At 42.7% G+C, this 19,608-nt stretch overlaps 1 protein-coding gene across 1 annotated transcript; it reads right to left on the bottom strand.

Annotated features, from left to right (window-relative positions):
- Window positions 1–368: 368 nt before the first annotated feature.
- GSG1L2 (GSG1 like 2) lies at window positions 369–19,608 on the bottom strand (the record flags this gene model as incomplete). The annotated part of the gene is made up of 5 exons (XM_081030164.1): window positions 369–627; window positions 1,965–2,076; window positions 3,331–3,483; window positions 11,127–11,174; window positions 19,311–19,608. 5 exons carry the CDS (start codon window positions 19,606–19,608, stop codon window positions 369–371), a joined length of 870 nt encoding a protein of 289 aa, XP_080886290.1.

Genomic DNA, 19,608 nt, shown 5'->3' with positions numbered 1-19,608 from the left:
TGAGCAACACATTTTACATTCTTTGCACTTAAAGTTTTTCTTTCCCCTTTCTTCAGCTTCTCTTAGTGCTCACATGCTCCCTTTTTCTTTGTTATCCTTATTAAACTCACTGTCAGGAAAGTCTGAGATGTTAATTTATACTAGAGTGTCAATGGCCGATATATTCTGTAAGTGATATCTCAATTGAAGATGCTGGCATTTTAACAGGAATCAGAGGCTGAAGCTAAAGCTCTTTAGTGAAGGATGAGATGGTGGGTAGAAGGTTTACCTGGACCACAGCATTCTGAAGCCTACCCCAGAGATGTTTATTGGTAGACTTAAGTGCCTGGCTAGTCTGCCTGTGCAGATCCAGCAGCCAAGAACACTGGCTAGCACATGGACACCTTGACGGGGGCACCTGGTGGCAGGTACTCAGATAAACTCATGAGGGCATGCCCCTCAGGGCTGGGGGCAGCTTCTCTTTCCCGAGCTCTCTCCGAAGGTTTGGGTTCCGGGAAGTTGTGTTGAGAGTGTTGACTGCCCTTCTGTATCCTCTGCTTCTCTGTGAATTCCAGGCGGGCTGCCGTGTATCTGCTCATGGCCATGACCGACACCGCCATGCAGAGGGCGAAAGAACCCCAGGCGAGACTGTCAATAAAAGGCACAGTTAGAAAAAAGCAGAGGGGCTATGTTCCAGGGCTTCCTGCTGGGGGTCAGTCTGGTGACAAACCAGCTTCCAGTTCTACCCAATTTGGGCCTCGATCTTGGATCACAAGTTTCAGAGACCAGCCGATGTGTTGTAGCCTGATGGTTAAGAAAGCGAATTCTGGAGTCATTGTGCTGAATTTGCCCCTGGGGTTTGCACCCATCTCTTATTAACTGTGCAACTTTGAGCTGGTGACTTCACTTCTCTGTGTCAGTTTCCTCATTTGCAAAACTGGAATAACAGTAACACTGCCCACAGGGTGGTTGTAAGGAATTCAATGAGTTACTGCTTGAGAAGTACTCAGCACAGCATCCACTACATGTAGGTGTTACGTTTTGGTATTATTATTGTTGGTTCTAGCCAGGACACTGGCAATGGAGATTGGCATTTTTATATCCCTACCCTCTGGAAGCTTATTTGCCTTCTGAGATAATGGTCTACATGTGTCATCTTTCAACAGAACCCAGCAAAGCGGTGGTTGAGAAAGAACCTTTACACAATGACATTTGTGTATGTTTTCGTGGGGTGGAATTCCCAGGTAAAATAGATGGCTCCATGTCCAATCAATTACAAAAAAAAAAGTCTATGAGTAACTAAGTTCCAACCGCTCTCCAGAGCTTCCAATCATTCTTAAATATGGCTTGACAATCAAGAAGCTTATGGATAACAGTAACACAGACATGTTCACCAAACCCTGGAATAGTAGCATGAGGGAGCAAGCGTTGACAGTGTTATTTATTTCACAAAGAGGAAGCTAACACAGGTTGTTACACAGGATAAAAATGTAAGCAAATGTAGATACATTTTTAAGACGCACCTGTGGTTTGGAGGTCCACATCAAAGAGAACCCCCGTGGTCTTGTATGACATGGCTGAGTCTTTCTGTTAGAGACAGAACTGCCACGTCATTGTCTTGTCTTTTCATTAGAAACAGAGGCTGGGTCTCCCCCATTGAAGTATTTATTAGGAATTATAGCTCAGCATATTTTTGCCTAAGCTGTGTTTAAGCATGTAATAACAACAATGTCTCAATTTCTTGAGGACTTTTCTCTGTGCCAAACATTTTAGAAACATAACCTCTTTAAATGCCTATGAAAACATCTGAGACAGGTATCATCACTATACAGGTAAGGAAGTTGGGCTACAGAGAGTTTAAGAAAGTAATCCGCAGTCACAAACGTAGCAGGTGCCACAGCTATGACCAAAATCAGTGGTCCTACAAAACCTGCGTATATCCTCACTGGTCCATCAGAGCTTGAGCTCCCCGGGCAATAACTCACCAGTATGACCAGCCATAGCCCCACGTCTGAGGCCTCCAGTCTTCTGGCCCAAGGTTCACGGTGATTTGAAAAATGGTTGTGTACATCATGTGTGCCACCATACCTAGGAGCCCTGCACAAGGAAAGCTTTGTGAGCTTTGAGTTAAGAATGCAATTTCTCCACCTGGCATGAATTGGATATAAGGACCCCACCAGCATCCTTCTTGAGCCCTTCCAAGAAGTCTTCATGTTTCATATATACACTAATTTCTTATTATACGCACGAATCTACACAGTGGTGAGTGTCCCTTTGCCATGTCATTCCTCCCATGGACAGTGGCCAACTGTGGATCGGCTTTAGTGGTCCAAATAGAAATTAGTTTTAATTGGTAGGAGCTTTTATTTATATATTAATGGGTATGTCTCAAATCCGTATAATGCACCTACACTTATAAATCTTTAAACATTCCACTTGATGTTTCATTCACACAGTTGAAACTAAAGAGACATCCAGAAGGAGGCCTACTCATGACCTTAAGGGACTTTGAGGTACGCCAGGACGTGGCGAGGAGCCTCCAAGAGCCTCCAAAGAGGCCTGGCTCGTTGCTATGAAATTCCAGAGATTGGATTTGTCATCCTATTCACTGATGATAAGGCTTGGAAAAGATGCATTATACTTATCAAGCACAGAAATGATGTATCAACTGGACTGCGGCCTGTCAACAGAGCCTTGTGTATCCAGCCAGAGAAATGAAGGTCATTGTTCAGGGTTCTTTTCTTGGCAAAAGGCCCACACAGGAGACCAAATTAAGTTGCTCTAAATGTTGCTTGGAGAATATAGAAGTAAGACCAAAAAAAGGAGCTCTTTATTCTTCTGGGATATGTACACCAAACTTGGATAATAATTTTTAACAAGCTGCCATTTATTGAGTTCTTACTATATACTAGATGCATTCTTATTTAGTCATCACCATAGATTTTTGAGATATCTAGCTTAGAGGAGTTAGGTAACTTGCCCAGGGTCACACAACCATTAAGTAACAGAGGTCTGAACCCAGGCAGTATTTCTGCCTGGACTCATGCCTAATCATTGTACTAAATTAGGCACCTTCTATTCTCAGAGACAGTGTACTTCCTTCCTAGGATTGTGATAAAGACACATTGATGCATTTGTTTTCACCATCTATGCCTATTCCTTTTCTTTTCATCATGCACCCAAAGCATCATTGCTTCTCCCAATGGGATTAACTCAGTGAGTTCTCCAGTGGAGCAGCTATCTTGCTGAACTGGCCATTGACAGGAAAGAGCCAGCCTGAAGCTCTGCCAATTTTCTCTGGGGCAAGCTGTGTGGAATGTAGCTTTTCTAATGATGCTAATGAAGGAGTACCTGCAAGCACCATGAGGATGGCTACAGAGGCATCCACCTTGAACCAGTGGACCCCAGCACTGCGATAACTCATTCTGGAGCCCAGGAGGATGGCACTTGTCAACATCAGAAGGATATTTAGGACCTCAGCTCCAACAGACAGCCACAGCACACCTGCAAGAAGTAGGGATGACAGACGCTGGGCATTTAGAAATCAGAAGTATTAGGATATTCAATCTTTTGATTTAGTTCACTTCTTTTTTTTTTTTTTTTTTTTTTACTTTTTTTTTTTTTTTTTTGGTTGTTGAGAGCCCACTGGCCCATGTGGGAATCGAACCGGCAGCCTTCGGAGTTAGGAGCACGGAGCTCCAACCGCCTGAGCCACCGGGCCGGCCCGATTTAGTTCACTTCTAAAACAAAAACAGATCAAAATGGTGGCGTGAGGTGAGCCTCTGTAAAGCTCCCCTGGAATTTACAACTAATCGGACAACAATAACTCCACAAAGGACTCCCTGCAGAGCAGACAGGCAAGATGAAGAGGCCCACTACTGAATTCACCTAAAGGTGGGTGAATCGCACAAGCAGGGGAGGAGGGAAGGGAGAAGTGCGGAGACAGAGCCATGAGGGCGGAGGATGCAGACCTAGCTCAGTGCTCTGAGCTCGCTGCATCCTGGAACTACTGCAGCTGCGGGCGAGGGAAGAACTCGGACTGCTAGGGCTCCGCTTATGGCCCACAGGGCTGAGGGGGCAGCATAGAACACGGCTGAAACCAACGCTTACAGCAGAGACCTTGGAGAAAAGACTGAGGGAAGAAGGCTGAAAATGGTGGTTTAAGCCCTCACTGCCGAGCAGAGAACCAAAGCCTTAGGCACTGAAACTAGCCGCCTCCTCCCTATCCTCCCAGAGCTCGCCCCACCCCCACCTGCCCGGTGCTAGAAGCGGAACAGTAGCAGTGTCAGATCAAAAGAACAGAATATTTGCTGCTCTGAGAACTGTGGACTGCAGACACAGATTTGCAGCCCACCTAGTTCTGGCAAAGGGGAGGGAGCTGTGAAAGCAGGACAGGCTGTGGTGGTGGTCCCCCCATTGTTCTGGGCCACTTCTCACAACTCACCCCGCCCCTGGCCTCACCTATCTGGGCAGATCCCTGCAGGAGTAAACAGAACTGCTGAAACACAGGGGCTCTGAATCTGGTGCAGGAAGAGCTTTGGAACTTCAAAAGCTCTTCGCATACCCACATGGACATTGTGTCCTGTGACTCAGGTGAACTATTAACAAAGGAGAAGCCCGTCTCCCAGGGAATCCCCCCCATTGTGTGAGAAGCTGGAATAGTGCAGAGAAAACATAGCACTACCGTGTGAGAGAGAAAAAAAAGCCTGCAGTCGGAGAGAAAATAAAACATTTTACCAACAAGTACTGGAAAACAAAAGAAAGACCTCTTCCTATCAACCTATTGCAGAAGCCACTCCTGTAGATGTCTAGAAAGAGAAATAATAAATCAGTAATTGCCACGAGTAACCAAGGCAACAAGACAGCTCAGAAAGAAAGTGAAAAGTCTCCAGAAAAGGAACTTAAAGATATGGAAATATGTGACTTAAATGACGGAGAATTCAAGATTGCAGTTCTGACTCAATGAGATGCAAAATTCAATGAGATGCAAGACAACACAGAAACGCAGTTTAATGAACTCAGAAACGCAATCAAAGAACAACATGAGCATTTTATGAAAGAGATTGAAATTTTAAAAAAGAACCAAATGGAATTTCTGGAGATTATAGAACTCAATAGAAGAAATTAAGAATGAAATAACCAGCTTAGGTAGTAGAGTTGACCAGATGGAGGAAAGAATCAGTGACATCGAAGATAGAAACCTGGAAATTACACAGATAGAAGAAGAAAGAGACTTGAGACTTAAAAGAAATGAAAGAACTCTACGAGAGCTTTCTGACTCCATCAGAAAGAGCAATATAAGAATAATGGGCATACTATGAGAAGAAAGAGAGAAGGGAACAGAGAATATATTCAAACAAATTGTTGATGAGAACTTCCCAAACTTGTGGACAGAACTGGATCCTTGAATCCAATAAGCAAATAGAACACCTAATTACCTCAATCCCAACAGGCCTTCTCCAAGGCACATTGTATTGAAGCTGTCTAAAATCAATGACAAAGAAAGAATCCTTAAGGCAGCCAGGGAAAAGAAGACGGTAACCTACAAAGGAAAGCCCATTAGATTATCATCAGATTTTTCAGCAGTAACTCTACAAGCCAGGAGGGAGTGGAACCAAATATTCAAACTTTTGAAAGAGAGAAATTATGAGCCAAGAATAATATAGCCAGCTAAGATATCCTTTAGATGTGAAGGAGGAATAAAGACCTTTCCAGACATACAGAAGCTGAGGGAATTTTCTAATACATGACCTGCAGTACAAGAAATACTAAAGGAGGCTATTCGACCACCATCAACAGGGACAATTTGTGGCAACCAAAACATAAAAAGGGGGAGAGTAAAGGCTTGAACTAGAATATGGGCATGGAGAAAGTAAGCGTGCTGAAGAAAATGGAATACTCTAAATATCACACTTTCTTTTACATAAACTTAAGGGTACCAACTCAAAAAAAAATCTAGAACTGAAATATATACTGTAATAAAAGAAGAAACAGAGGGAAACATCATAGAACACCACCACACAGAAATAATAGACAATAACAAAAAGGCAAAGAAACAATGGAGACACAGCCTTACCAGAAAACTAAAGATAGAATGACAGGAAATCTTCACATATCAATAATCACCCTAAATGTAAATGGATTGAACTCACCAATAAAAAGGCACAGAGTAGCAGATTGGATCAAAAAACTAAACCCAACCATATGCTGTCTCTAAGAGACACATCTCAGCTACAAGGACAAGCATAGACTCAAAGTGAAAGGGAGGAAATTGACACTCCAAGCAAATGGTACCCAGAGAAAATCAGGTATTGCCATAATGATATCAGATGAAATAGACTTCAGGGTGAAAAAGATAAAAAGAGACAAAGATGGACATTTCATAATGGTAAAGGGGACTACACAATAAGAAGACATAACAGTCATCAATATTTATGCCCCCAATCAGGAAGCACCAAAATATACCAAGCAACTACTAATAGAACTAAAGGGAGAAATTGACCAAAACACAATTATACTAGGGTACTTAAATACATCATTGACAGCTATGGATAGATCACCCAAACAGAAAATAAATAACGAAATAGCAGCCCTAAATGACACCTTAGATGAAATGGACATAATTGACATATATAGAGCACTTCATCCTAAAACATCAGACTATACATTCTTTTCTAGTGTACATGGAACATTCTCAAGGATAGACCATATATTGGGACATAAAATCAGCCTCAGCAAATTTAAGAAGATTGAAATCATACCAAGCATATTCTCTGATCACAAGGCTTTGAAATTGGATATCAACTGCAAAAAGAAAGCAGGAAAAAACACAACTACATGGAGATTAAACAACATACTTTTAAAGAGCGACTGGGTCAAAGAAGAAATTAGAGGAGAGATCAAAAGATACATAGAAACAAATGACAATGAAAATACATCCTACCAAAATTTAGGGATGCAACAAAAGCAGTTTTAAGAGGGAAATTTATATCATTACAGGCCTATCTCAAGAAACAAGAAAAATCCCAAATAAATAATCTCATGTTACATCTTAAAGAACTAGAAAAAAAATAACAAGTGAAACCCAAGGTCAGCAGAAGAAAGGAAATAACAAAAATCAGAGCAGAACTAAATGAAATAGAGAACAAAAAGACAATAGAAAAAATTAATGTGACAAAGAGCTGGTTCTTTGAAAAGATTAACAAAATTGACAAACCCTTGGCTAGACTCACTAAGATAAAAAGAGAGAAGACACTAATTAACAGAATCAGAAATGAAAAAGTGGAAGTTATCACGAACACCACAGAAATACAAAGGATGATCCAAGAATACTATGAAGGACTATATGCCACCAAATTCAATAACCTAGAAGAAATGGACAAGTTCTTAGAAACATATAGCCTTACAAAGCTGAACCATGAAGAACTGGAAAATATAAACAGACCGATCACCATAACGAAATTGAATCAGTCATCCAAAACCTTCCCAAAAGCAAAAGTCCTGGACCAGATGGCTTCACCAGTGAATTCTACCAAACCTTCAAAGAGGACCTAATACCAATCCTGCTCAAACTCTTCCAAAAAATTGAAGAAGAGACAGTACTCCCTAACTCATTTTATGAGGCCAACATTACCCTGATACCAAAACCTGGTAAGGACAACACAAAAAAAGAAAACTACAGACCAATATCTCTGATGAATACAGACGCAAAAATCCTAAATAAAATTCTAGCAAATCGAATACAACAATGCATTAAAAATATTATTCATCACGGCCAAGTGGGGTTCATCCCTGGGGCACAAGAATAGTTCAACATCCGCAAATCCATCAATGTAATACATCACATAAACAAAATAAAGGACAAAAATCATATGATTATATCAACTGATGCAGAAAAAGCACTTGACAAGATACAACATCCATTTATGATTAAAACACTTAATAAAATAGATATAGAAGGAAAATAACTTAACCTAATAAAGGCCATATATGACAAGCCCTCAGCTAATCTCATAATTAATGGTGAAAAACTGAAGCCCTTTGCTCTATGTTCAGGAACACGACAGGGCTGTCCCCTATCACCTCTGCTTTTCAACATAGTGTTGGAAGTCCTTGCCAGAGCCATCAGGCAAGAGAAAGAAATAAAAGGCATCCAAATTGGGAATGAAGAAGTTAAATTATCACTCTTTGCCAATGACATGATGCTATATATAGAAAACCCTAAAGACTCCACCAAAAAGCTATTAGAAACAATCAATGAATACAGTAAAGTTGCTGGCTACAAAATCAACGTACAAAAGTCCATTGCATTCCTATATACTAACAATGAAATCTCAGAAAAAGAAATACAAAAAACAATTCCTTTTGCAATTGCAGCAAAAAGTATAAAATACCTAGGAATAAACTTAACCAAGGATGTGAAGGACCTATATGCTGAAAACTATAAGACATTTTTGAAAGAAATTGAAGAAGACACAAAGAAATGGAAAGACATTCTGTGCTCATGGATTGGAAGAATCAACATAGTTAAAATGGCCATATTACCCAAAGCAATATACAGATTTAATGCAATCCCCATCAAAATCCCAATGGCATTTTTTAAAGAAATAGAACAAAAAATCATCAGATTTGTTTGGAACCACAAAAGACCTCGAATAGCCAAAGCAATATTAAGAAAAAAGAACAATACTGGAGGTATCACACTCCCTGACTTTAGCTTGTACTACAGGGCTACAATAATCAAAACAGCATAGTATTGGCAGAAAAACAGACACATAGACCAATGGAATAGAATTGAGAACCCAGAAATAAAACCACGTAAATATGGACAGATAATTTTTGACAAAGAAGCTAAAAACATACAGTGGAGGAAAGACAGCCTCTTCGGTAAATTGTGCTGGGAGAATTGGATAGCCATGTGCAAAAGAATGAAACTGGACTGCTATCAGTCACCATGTACCAAAATTAATTCAAAATGGATCAAAGACTTAAGCATAAGACCTGACACAATAAACTGCATGGAAGAAAACATAGGTACTAAACTTATGGACCTTGGGTTCAAAGAGCATTTTATGAATTTGACTCCAAAGGCAATGGCAGTAAAAGCTAAAATAAATGAATGGGACTATATGAAACTTAAAAGCTTCTGCACTGCAAAAGAAACCATCAAGAAAATAAAGAGGCAACCAACTGAATGGGAGAAGATTTTTGCAAACAGTGCCTCTGATAAGGGGCTAATATCCAAAATATACAAGGAACTCACGAAGCTCAACAACAAAAAAACAAACAACCCAATTGAAAAATGGGCAGAGGACCTGAGAGACATTTCTCCAAAGAGGACATACAAAAGGCAAATAGACATGAAAAATGCTCAACATCACTAATCATCAGAGAAATGCAAATAAAAACCACAATGAGATATCACCTCACCCCAGTCAGAATGGCTATCATCAACAAGACAAATAGTAACAAGTGTTGGAGAGGCTGTGGAGAAAAAGGAACCCTCATACACTGTTGGTGGGAATGCAGACTGGTGCAGCCGTTACGGAAGGCAGTGTGGAGGTTCCTCAAAAAATTACCAATAGAAGTGCCATATGACCCAGCAATCCCTCTCCTGGGTACATACCCAAAAAATCTGAAAACATTTATACATAAAGACACATGTGCTCCAATGTTCATTGCAGCTTTGTTTACAGTGGCCAAGACATGGAAACAACCAAAATGTCCTTCGATAGATGAATGGATAAAGAAGTTGTGGTATATATACACAATGGAATACTATTCGGCGGTAAGAAAAGATGATATAGGAACATTTGTGACAACGTGGATGGATCTTGAGAGTATAATGCTAAGCGAAATAAGTCAGACAGAAAAAGCAGAGAACCCTATGATTTCACTGATATGTGGTATATAAACCAGAAACAAGAAAAGAACAAGACAAACAAATGAGAAACAAAAGCTCATAGACACAGACAATAGTTCAGTGGTTACCAGAGGGTAACGGGGTTGGGGGGTGGGAGATAAGGGTAAAGGGGATCAAATATATGGTGAGGGAAGGAGAACTGACTCTGGGTGGTGAACACACAATGGATTTATAGATGGTGTAATACAGAATTGTACACATGAAATCTATGTAATTTCACTAACAGTTGTCATCCCAATAAATTAAAAAAAAATAAAAATAAAAATGAAACAAAAACAAAAAAGAACAAACACCACAGGGTGAAAAACAACAGATACCTCTGCTGAATTTTGGAAAGCTGGCAGTGAAAGGGGGCTCCTGGGGCTTGAAGGATGAGTTCATAAAGACTGTCTTTAGCAGGGAACAAAACAAAAAAAAGAACTAAAGCTAATCTCTGACGTGATTACATGAGAGACACTAGGGTCTCCATTCCCCAGTTCAAAAATTAACTTGTTGTTTTGATTCCACCACAAGACATTTGTCTTTTTAAAGAAGAAGCTAGACAAACCTACACAAGGAAGCATCTGAGAGTATTAAGAGCCCTGGTTAGAGATGTCAAAACCTCACTTGTTCCCGTGTGAACCAGTTACTTACCTTCTGGATGGAATCCCACCTCCAGCTTCAAGGAACTGTGTTGGATGTGGAGGTGAACAGATAAAAGGCACAGGAAGGGAAGCTAATATTTGTAAAAGGCCTCCTGTGAGGCTAATTAGGTACTGGAGACGCAGCAATGAATGAAACAGAAGTGATCCAGGCCTTTACAAAACCTCTATTCTCGCTGGGAAAACATATACTAAGAAAGTAAGTACAAGTTGCATGAGTGTCTTAGAGAAGAAAAAGTGCTATCAGCAGTAGTGTGCCAGAGCTCATCTCTTCCCAACTCTGCATTCACCTCAGATTGATAGCTTGAAATTAGCCACGGTGGGAGTATTTACACCATGGAAATTGACAAACACTACCAATCAAGGCTTCCCCTCCCTCAAGGCAAACAAGCAAACCTGTTTGTTTAACATTTCCCAACACCACCAGGTCACATGAAGAGAGCCAGTGGTTTTAGCTTTTGGACTCAAGTTCATGGAAAAACCATAAGTAACTCTCTCATCATTTCCCTCACCCCAACAAAAACAATAGCAATTTTCTGGATTGCGAGGAGAGCTGTAAGACGGAACATGAGTAAGGTTCTCACCTTGTTGTTCAGCTGGTATTATACTCTGGAAACTCCTACACTCTTCACCTAGAAGATAAGGAGAACGTGTACGTTAAGTAGTGTTAACCTTTGTGATTAGGGGCCAACTGTGTCCCTAGCCCCTTCAGTGTATCGCCGGTCATTTTGAACAAGGTGTGGGGTATGTGGCAGACTGTTGTATTGTTCACAGACATGTGGTGCCTTTCCCTGTGAGAGCTTAATACAATCACATCCTAGTGAATCCAGGCTTGCCTATATGACTTTTCTATGGCCAATGAATTGGGAGTGGAAGTGAGGTGGGTCGCTGCTGGTCATGAGCTTTCAGAGCCAGGGCATTGTCCATCTGATTCTCATTCTTCTGCCTCTGTGGTCACAGAACCACATATCCAGATGGAGTCTCTATCAGCCTAGGTCTCCGATTGGCTGCAGTGAGGAGACACTCCTTGCCAACCTGAAAAGTACATATAGAATGAGTTAGAAATAAATTTGTTGGTTTAAACAACTAGGATTTAAGGGTTGTGTGTTACTGCAGCAGAACTAACCCATCTGGTCTGACACTGCTAGGCTTAGACCAGTGGTTCTCAGCTTCCCAAACACCATCCATGATGATATGAGTCTCCAATAATTTGTTTCTGGTTAAAGGGAAAACAACAAAGTGTGTAATGATTTTTGTAAATGAATTAGAGCAGATTCAGAACTATCTCTATCACTTAAGTGCTCTAGCTGCTTGCATTCCATCAAACTCTCTGGAGCATGAAAGGAAAGGGAAAAGTTATTGTGTGTGCACCTGGTACTGGGCAGAAGCCACCACCAGACTTATTTTGCATTCCTGGGCAAGGGTGTTTATATGTGTGGTGTGCTTTGCCTGGATCATCTTTCATGTTGCACACACTGGCTGGAAAAGCTTGTGTTGCTGCCTTAGATGTGCAGTTCCTTTGAAAAAGCTAAGTCCATAAGTAGCTACTTGTGTATGGATGTAACTAAATTCTGGATTGGGGGGGTGAGTGACAGACGGAGGATTGAGGCCATAGCATTTACCCTCTGAGGTCCTGTCCCAGGTGGGTCCCCACTCTCTCTCCATTAATAAATACTTCAGCCCCAAATTGGATCATAGACTATAGAGTGGGAGGAGCCTGGGAAATCGCCTGGTTCTTCCCTGCGTGGTTTCGAGGAGTGGGCCCAGGGACATCTGAGGAAAATGGATGGTACAAGACAGCACAGATAGAGACAGTTTCAGCATTAGAACTCAGGCCCGTAGAGGCCAAGCCCAATTCTATCCTGCCACATCACTGATTTAATGCAATCCAGCAAGCCTTAGGGTAAGTGCCAGGGGACACAAAGATGGCCGAGACAAAGGGAGCTGCTCTCAGTTTGGGCTGGTAGCAGCTAAAACAGAGCAAGATCCAAAGCAAGAGAGCATAGGTCATCAACTCTTCAATGCAATGGCTTTCCTACCTCTAAATAAAACTGGTTCCATAGTCCCCACATTAACCTTGCTTTGAAAATCAAACGAGATAATAGACAAGAAAGCTTCTCTCACAGTTAATATGCATTTAAACCTTATTAGAATAAAATGATCTCATTGCGTTATTTTTGCACACGGTTAGCATGAATCATTATTTATTTCTAGACTATAAGTACCCTGAGATCACCTATCTTTTCTGGAAGTTTTCAGGGACAGAAATAACTTTGGGGAAAATCTTTAGACTTCAGAAAATACTTTTCTTTTACAAGAGAGAAAATTCCATGTAACTTTTCCATTCAGAAACATACAGTGGCTCCCTATTTCCTCCAGCCTCAAGTCTGAATTCCTCTTCTTCTTAGGTCCTTCCTCCATCCACCTGACCCCCCACCACAGAGCCCACCTTTTGGCTTCTTTAGCACCGGCCTTCTGATGAGGCAGTCACCTTCTACCTCATCAGGCTCTCACGGGAAGGACCATATGTGTGAACAGGTACGCACTTCATGTGGTACGTGCCTAAAGGTCATGAACCTTAAGATTTGCCAGCTCATCTTCCTGACACTCCAAGTGTCCTGGTGTTTTCACTCCTACACGGCCCTTCTGCTGGGCTGTGGGAAGAAGAGGAACCACATCTGGGTTTATGATGCAGCTGTTTGGTTGGGTGGCTCTGCTGGGATACTTTCTGACTTGCTTGTGCCTCAGGAACTCGTGTGTCACATAACTGTCCACCACCAGTGGTCTGAAGGAGGTAAATGTACCACCTGGGGCTGAGGGCCACAGAGTCAGGGACCGGGCTGCTAATCCAGCCGCAGGGGCCTCGCAGCTTTTTATTTACGTCAGGTTGGAATTGATGCAATTGGACGTTTTCCCTGGATGATTCACTGGTTTGGGCAGCAGCAATGGTATTATGGTCACAGCGACAAAAATTTATCCTGGTACCCCCGTTCTACCAGGGAGGTCTCCATAGCATTGGGGAAATCTCAGCGCTCACACTTGCTCTCTTTCACAAAGCTCTGTGAGGCAGAGGAGGCCCTTTTTCCGTGTCATGTCATCCGATCCTCACTATATCCCCTGTGTCAGGCCAGCAGTGAGAGCAACAGATGGACGTCAGGGACAGAACTTGGCATTCAAATCCAGGCCTGGCTCTGGTGCCTGGTTCTGCCACAATCGGTAATCATAGGAAGCTTCCTGAACTCTCTGAGCTTCGCTTTCTTCATCTGCGAAGTGCTTAGAATAAAAGTCCTCCGACGTGAAAGAATTTTGTGAACTGCCTCACACTTGTCTGTGTGTCTAATTATTGATAGAGGCAAATACAAACACCCCTATTTTGCATATTTGGAGGCCAGGCTGAAACAGGTTGATAGAGTCAGGACGTGAACCTGGGATCCAGCACCTTTTTCTGCCTCCCCACCTGCTGTTTTTCTACGTAGTATATGGATGGTTAAGGGTCTGTCTCGTCTGCTGAAGAGGCTGCCTTTTCTCTCAGGGATAAAGCGAAGGCCAGGTCCAGAGCCAAAGGCAGGACAAAGAAATGGTGCTGGCTAACCAAGGAGATGAAGAGAATTCACAATGGCTTAGAAGGGTGAGTTTAGCCTGGGCAAAAAAGTCAGACCGTGGTGATCTCTTGATTAATCTCAATCCTCAGAAGTGGTGTTCCTTTTGAATGAGGCCAGCAGGATTAAAAGGAAAAATCTTTATAAATCCTGTGAAGCCAGAGCGGCGGGTGCCACATTGCTCGACGGTGCTTGGCCAGCCAAGCGGTGCAGCCAGCCAGCAAGGAAATGGTGTCCAAGTCCCCAATGATTTCCTCTGGCATCCGTTCTCTGTTTGTTTCCCCCACCCCTGATGGGGCTCCCCCCCCTCTTTGAACTTTCTGAGTTTAGCAGAACAGCAGAGAATCAGAATCAGAAATTGTTGACTAAGTCATTTGGCTAAGGAAAGGGACATTTTGTCTAAGCGCTGCCTGAACCAGGAATTTTCATTTCAAATCTCATTTCAGAGGGTGGAATCCAAAGGTGCTGCCTCCCCTGAAAGACACGTTAGGTATTAGGAAGGAAGTGCAGAGCTATTCAAGGTGACTTGTGCAGAGGCTGTCCTAAAACCTCACTCCAGGTAAAGGATCCCGGGAGGGTCAACTTTTAGGTGTTGGTGATGGAGCTGATTCAGAGGGAAAACATCCAGTGAGGCCTCAGGGGCCAGCGGCAGTCAGATACCACGAGGACCCTCTCCTGTGAGCCCAGGGGTATCCTCCCCAGTCTGGAGTCCTTACTTCCAGTTCTCCTTAGCTCCCCTCACCCATTCTGACCTCCTCTCCAAAGCACTGTTTGGGAGCCTTCCCATTTACCTCCAAATCTCGCAGGCATTTGAGATAAACTAGGCAAAATAGCAGATGTTTGTGTGGAATAATCTGCAGCCGGGGGGCCCAGGCTACATTCTACTGCAGACAGGCTTTCTTGAGCCTATGCAATGTTTTCAAGATACTGGAAGATTTCATGTGGAAATCCCAATATATTACTTCCCTTGAAAAATCAGAGGATTTGACAACATTGAGTTCATGGCCCACGTGACCATAACGCTGATCTGAGCAAGAAAGAGGCTGCCCCCTTTAGATGAGGAGATTTCAAGCTCATTGGCACTGCAGACTAGCCCTGCTTCATTCACTTTGTTACACCTCCTGTAGGCATTTATTTGCAATCTCTGATGTATGCCTTTTATTTTATTCCCTTATATGTTTGCTATTATTTTAATTATTATTTAGTAAAAATTTAATTTTAAACTTTTTACTGTAGGGGTATCTTACAGCACATGAAGTTGATGGTATTTCTCTGGGGAGAAGAAACTTGCTCTGGAGATGTCCTTTCCTCTTTCTTAAAAGAGATGACACTATTTAGAGACCTTGATTTATTTGGATGACCTTATTACGTTAGGAAATATTTAAAAGTGTGAGCCGAGGTTTTTTTTTTAGATTGATGGACACAATAATAAGACAATTGTCCTTCAGTTAAGTTTTGGATATTGTGGGGTAATGGGAAGTCTGGGCTAAGAGTTTAGAAGTTTGAGTCCCATGTCTAGCTCTGCCAATATCGAGCTGCACAGTCTTCAGTGGGGACATTTGTACCTCCAGAACTCAGTTTTGCCATCTGTAAAATGAGTCTGTTGTTCTAGATCAGCCGTTTCCAAAGAGTGTTCCACTGAACACTAATCTCACAGAATAGTCATCCTTATTCCACAGAAACACTTTTTTTCTATGGTCAACTAATTTTGGGAAACACTGGGATATGTAACATTAAACAAGTTTCTTTATTGTGGGACTTGTCAGAGATTTTAATGTGCTAGTATGAATTTCCAAGAAGAAAATGTAATAGGTGGCATTTTCCAAAGTTGTTTGAGTATGAAAACTCCTTTTATTTAATTTTACAAGGCATAGCTCAACAGGCTTCTCTGTGGAGTAATCTTTGAGAAAACCCAGCAAGGCACTCATTACAATCTCTTTCTGGCTTGACATCAAGTATGTAAGATGCACATAAATCAGAAAGCGGTCAAAAATTACATCCTTTATTTTTCCTTGACTTTATCCAGGAATACTGAGAACATCAACACTTTTTAAATTTCAGCGTGTGCTCTTGACAATATATGAACCTTTCAGTGGTGTGATCCATGAAAAGCCAGTGTGTGTGTGGTAAACACTCCATAGGTTGACAAAAGCACCAAGGGGACGCCTGTCTCTAGAGGAAGAAGCCTGAAAGATCTTTACACAGCCCCTTAACGGTGCTTTCGGCCCTGTTTCAGGTTGAGAAAGCCCCCACTCCTCCCACACGCATAACAATATTTTATCAGGAAGTCCAGGACAATGTATCATCTGTCTGCATACTGTTTGTGTAAATATACGAGGCACACACCACATACAGATGGATAGTTTGCAGCTGCTTCTGATCCTCCCTGAATTTCGTGCCTTTACTGGTGCTTAAGCGATGCGGTTTCCAGTCCCACTCTTTCCTCAAGCCCAGGCCATGTGCAGTCCCTTCTGCCAGTCCCCTTGTCACTGGGGAATGGGGAAGCAGTTCCCATCCACCTAATATTCTACCTCTTGTCCTCAAGTTCAGGTTCTACTCTGGCCTCGCCTCCCTGACATTACAAATAGTATCGATTTTATTTTCTCCAATTAGGCTTCTAATTTTTCTCCAAGTAGGCTTTTTCATTCTAGGGAATGTTGTCCCATTCGGTTCCTTGTCCTGGAGTGACTATGACCTTACGTTGCAGGGGAGGAGAAGCTGCTTCAGGTGAAGAGCCACGTGAGTTAAGTTCTTCTGTAATGAGTCTTCCTCGTCTCCCCTGCTTTGTACTCTGATGCAAACACCTGGGCTGTCCTGCCTCAGACCTTTGCTCACTCTGTTCCGTCTGCCTGGAATATCCTCACACCCAGTGTCTATCTATCAAAATCACAGTTCTGCTTTGAGGCCTGCACAGTGACCACCTTGTTTTAGTTTTGTCCTTTACGGAGCCTTCCCCAGGCCCAGGGCTGTAAATAACCTCTGCCTCTTTTCCATCCCCATATCACGTATGAGTCTTTGTTACAACCATTGTCATATTTTTCCTTGTTTGAGTTTTATCTCAGCTCTCACCACTGTGTCTCACTTGCCTTTGTATCCCTTCATTCTCCCAGTCCTGTGGCTGACGTGGAAATTGTTTGTAGTGAATTCATTCCACACTGTTCTGAGTCCCCTCTTTCCAGGAGGCTTTGCTGTACCCTGGGACATGGGGGAGCTCATCATAAATACAGATAACACCAGTTAGAAAAGAGAGCTGAGGGGAATGAAAAACAATGCTATGAGGATGGGGAAAGAAAATGCAATTAGAAATTCCAGGAAAAACAAGCAGCTGTACAAGAGATTTAAGGCAATGATAACACCTCCTCGATTCTGTAATAACCAATATTTACATAGTCTAAATAAATTGTTGGTTTATTGATTTAAATAAAACAGCAATATAACTATGTTAAGAGGATGGCACAGCAGACGTGGGATGTGGTGGTGTGAGAGATTTATCCTTATCTATTATAACAGGATGTCAATAGATGACGTCTAACAGGAAGACAGCAATGTCGCACATTTTTTGGAAACATAGAAGCAAATACCAGAAGAAACAACTAAGCTAAAAGTGGTTTCCCATGAAGGGTGGGACTAGGTTATAGGACAGGAAGGAGCAAGAGACTGTTAGTTTTTCTTATAAGCCTTTCAAAAATAATTCAATGTCTTATCTATGTTGCAAATATTATCATGGCTAAAAGTTTTTTTTTAAAGGAATGGGGTTTTTTAGACCCCATCCCAGACCTGTTGAATCAGAATCTCCAGGGCTGGGCATCCGGAATTTTAAAAAATCCCTGGGTGATTGCCATGCACACCAACATTTGGCAACTGATGTGACACTTATATGCAGCTGTGGAAATAAAAGCAGGCATTCTTCAGGCGGGGCTTGCAAGGGGAGTGGAAGTTCCACAGCAATTTGCCTATGGGTATGGTGACCATATTTTCCAAACCAAAAATCTGAGACTGTCTTGGGGACCCTCCGGGGATGCATGAGGCTCCTGTGTCTGTCCATGAGGATAGAGAGAGTGGACTTACAGGAAGAACGTGTACTCTGCACAGGAGAAGAGTGTGGAACATCCCTCCAGTAGCCTTAGTTCCAGGTAACTCTGCAGTGTCTGCACCACACGTAAAGCCAAGGTCATGGACACTGAGATGGGCATATGGGAGTATAAGGCTTGGCACCGCCCCTCCGCAATGACCATTGGCGTAGAGATGGGGAGGGGTACACAGCACCTCAGAAGGTTCCTTCTTGTTGCCTTTTCCTTACACCTCAGGAAGAAACAACTAATGTTATGAGTATGAGAAAACAAAAGGCAATTAGGGACTCCAGGAACATTTAAAAGCTGTACAAAAACTTAATGTAATAAGCCTGAGGTCAAGAAAAAGATGGGGATGGAGAGGGTTCCCCTCCTTTCCACCTTCAGGGGTTTTTTTTACCAGCAGCAAAGGAAGAACATTCTGGCCCCGAGAATAGCCTGGGGTTTGCAGCCAGGCTGCCTAACAGTGAGGAGTCCAATTCTTCTCTCTTCAGTTCTTTATGAGAACTGTTCTTTTCTGAAAGATGAGCTCCAAATATTCACCCCTCCCTTCTCTCTTCTCTCTCCTCTTCCTTCACCATTTCCCTCATCACCAACCTATCAAAGCCACAGAAGTTCAAAAGACGTTGATGAATTGGCACTGAGTAATATAATGGGGAAGAAATGGACTTGTGGGCTACGTGACTCGAAACTCTCTGAGACTCCGTTTCCTCATTTGCGAGCTGAGGATATAATATTTACTTTTCTGGGTTATTTCAAGGATTGCTTGAGACAAAGGTCAAACTTGTTGAGGGGTTTACTTCTGAGAGTTGTTCCATAAAGGGGTTCCCTCCCCATCGATGATGTTCAAAGCCTGTTATCTAAGAGAACCTTCCATTCTAAGACCCCTTAAAAGTGCAGGGATGCAGTTTTGAGAACTGCAATTGTTCCTATTTTATAGATGAGAAAACAGAGACTCAGAGAGGTGAAGGGACTTACTCAAGGGTACATATAGGCAGACAGTGGCAGAGCTGGGATTCAAACCCAGGCAGCCTGGCTACAGAGCTGCTGCTCATGGCCACCTGCCCCTGTCACCCCGAGAACTACAGGCCGCACTCACCTGTGCTGCTGAGGCTCTCCTCGCAGGACTGCCAGAGCCCCACGTGGAACCTGTGCTGGATGAACTTGTCGTCCCCCGTCTCCCAGATGTACTGGACAGCCTGGCTCCCGTTGTCCCTCCGGCTGTCCCTGGTGAAGTGAATGCAGGGCAGTTCTCCCGGGTGGTCCCGGCACAGTGGCTTTGCCACCTTCCGGGTCCCCTCATACCAGTGGCTGCTGCCCAGGGCGGTGAGGGAGAAGGCGAGGGCGAGGCAGATGGGGAGGAGGGTCGTCCCCCACTGCCGCCAGGCCCTGTCCAT

The sequence above is a fragment of the Rhinolophus hipposideros genome (assembly GCF_964194185.1).
Source record: "Rhinolophus hipposideros genome assembly, chromosome: 20".
Lineage (NCBI taxonomy): Eukaryota > Metazoa > Chordata > Mammalia > Chiroptera > Rhinolophidae > Rhinolophus > Rhinolophus hipposideros.
This window is presented reverse-complemented; position numbering and strand designations above follow the sequence as displayed.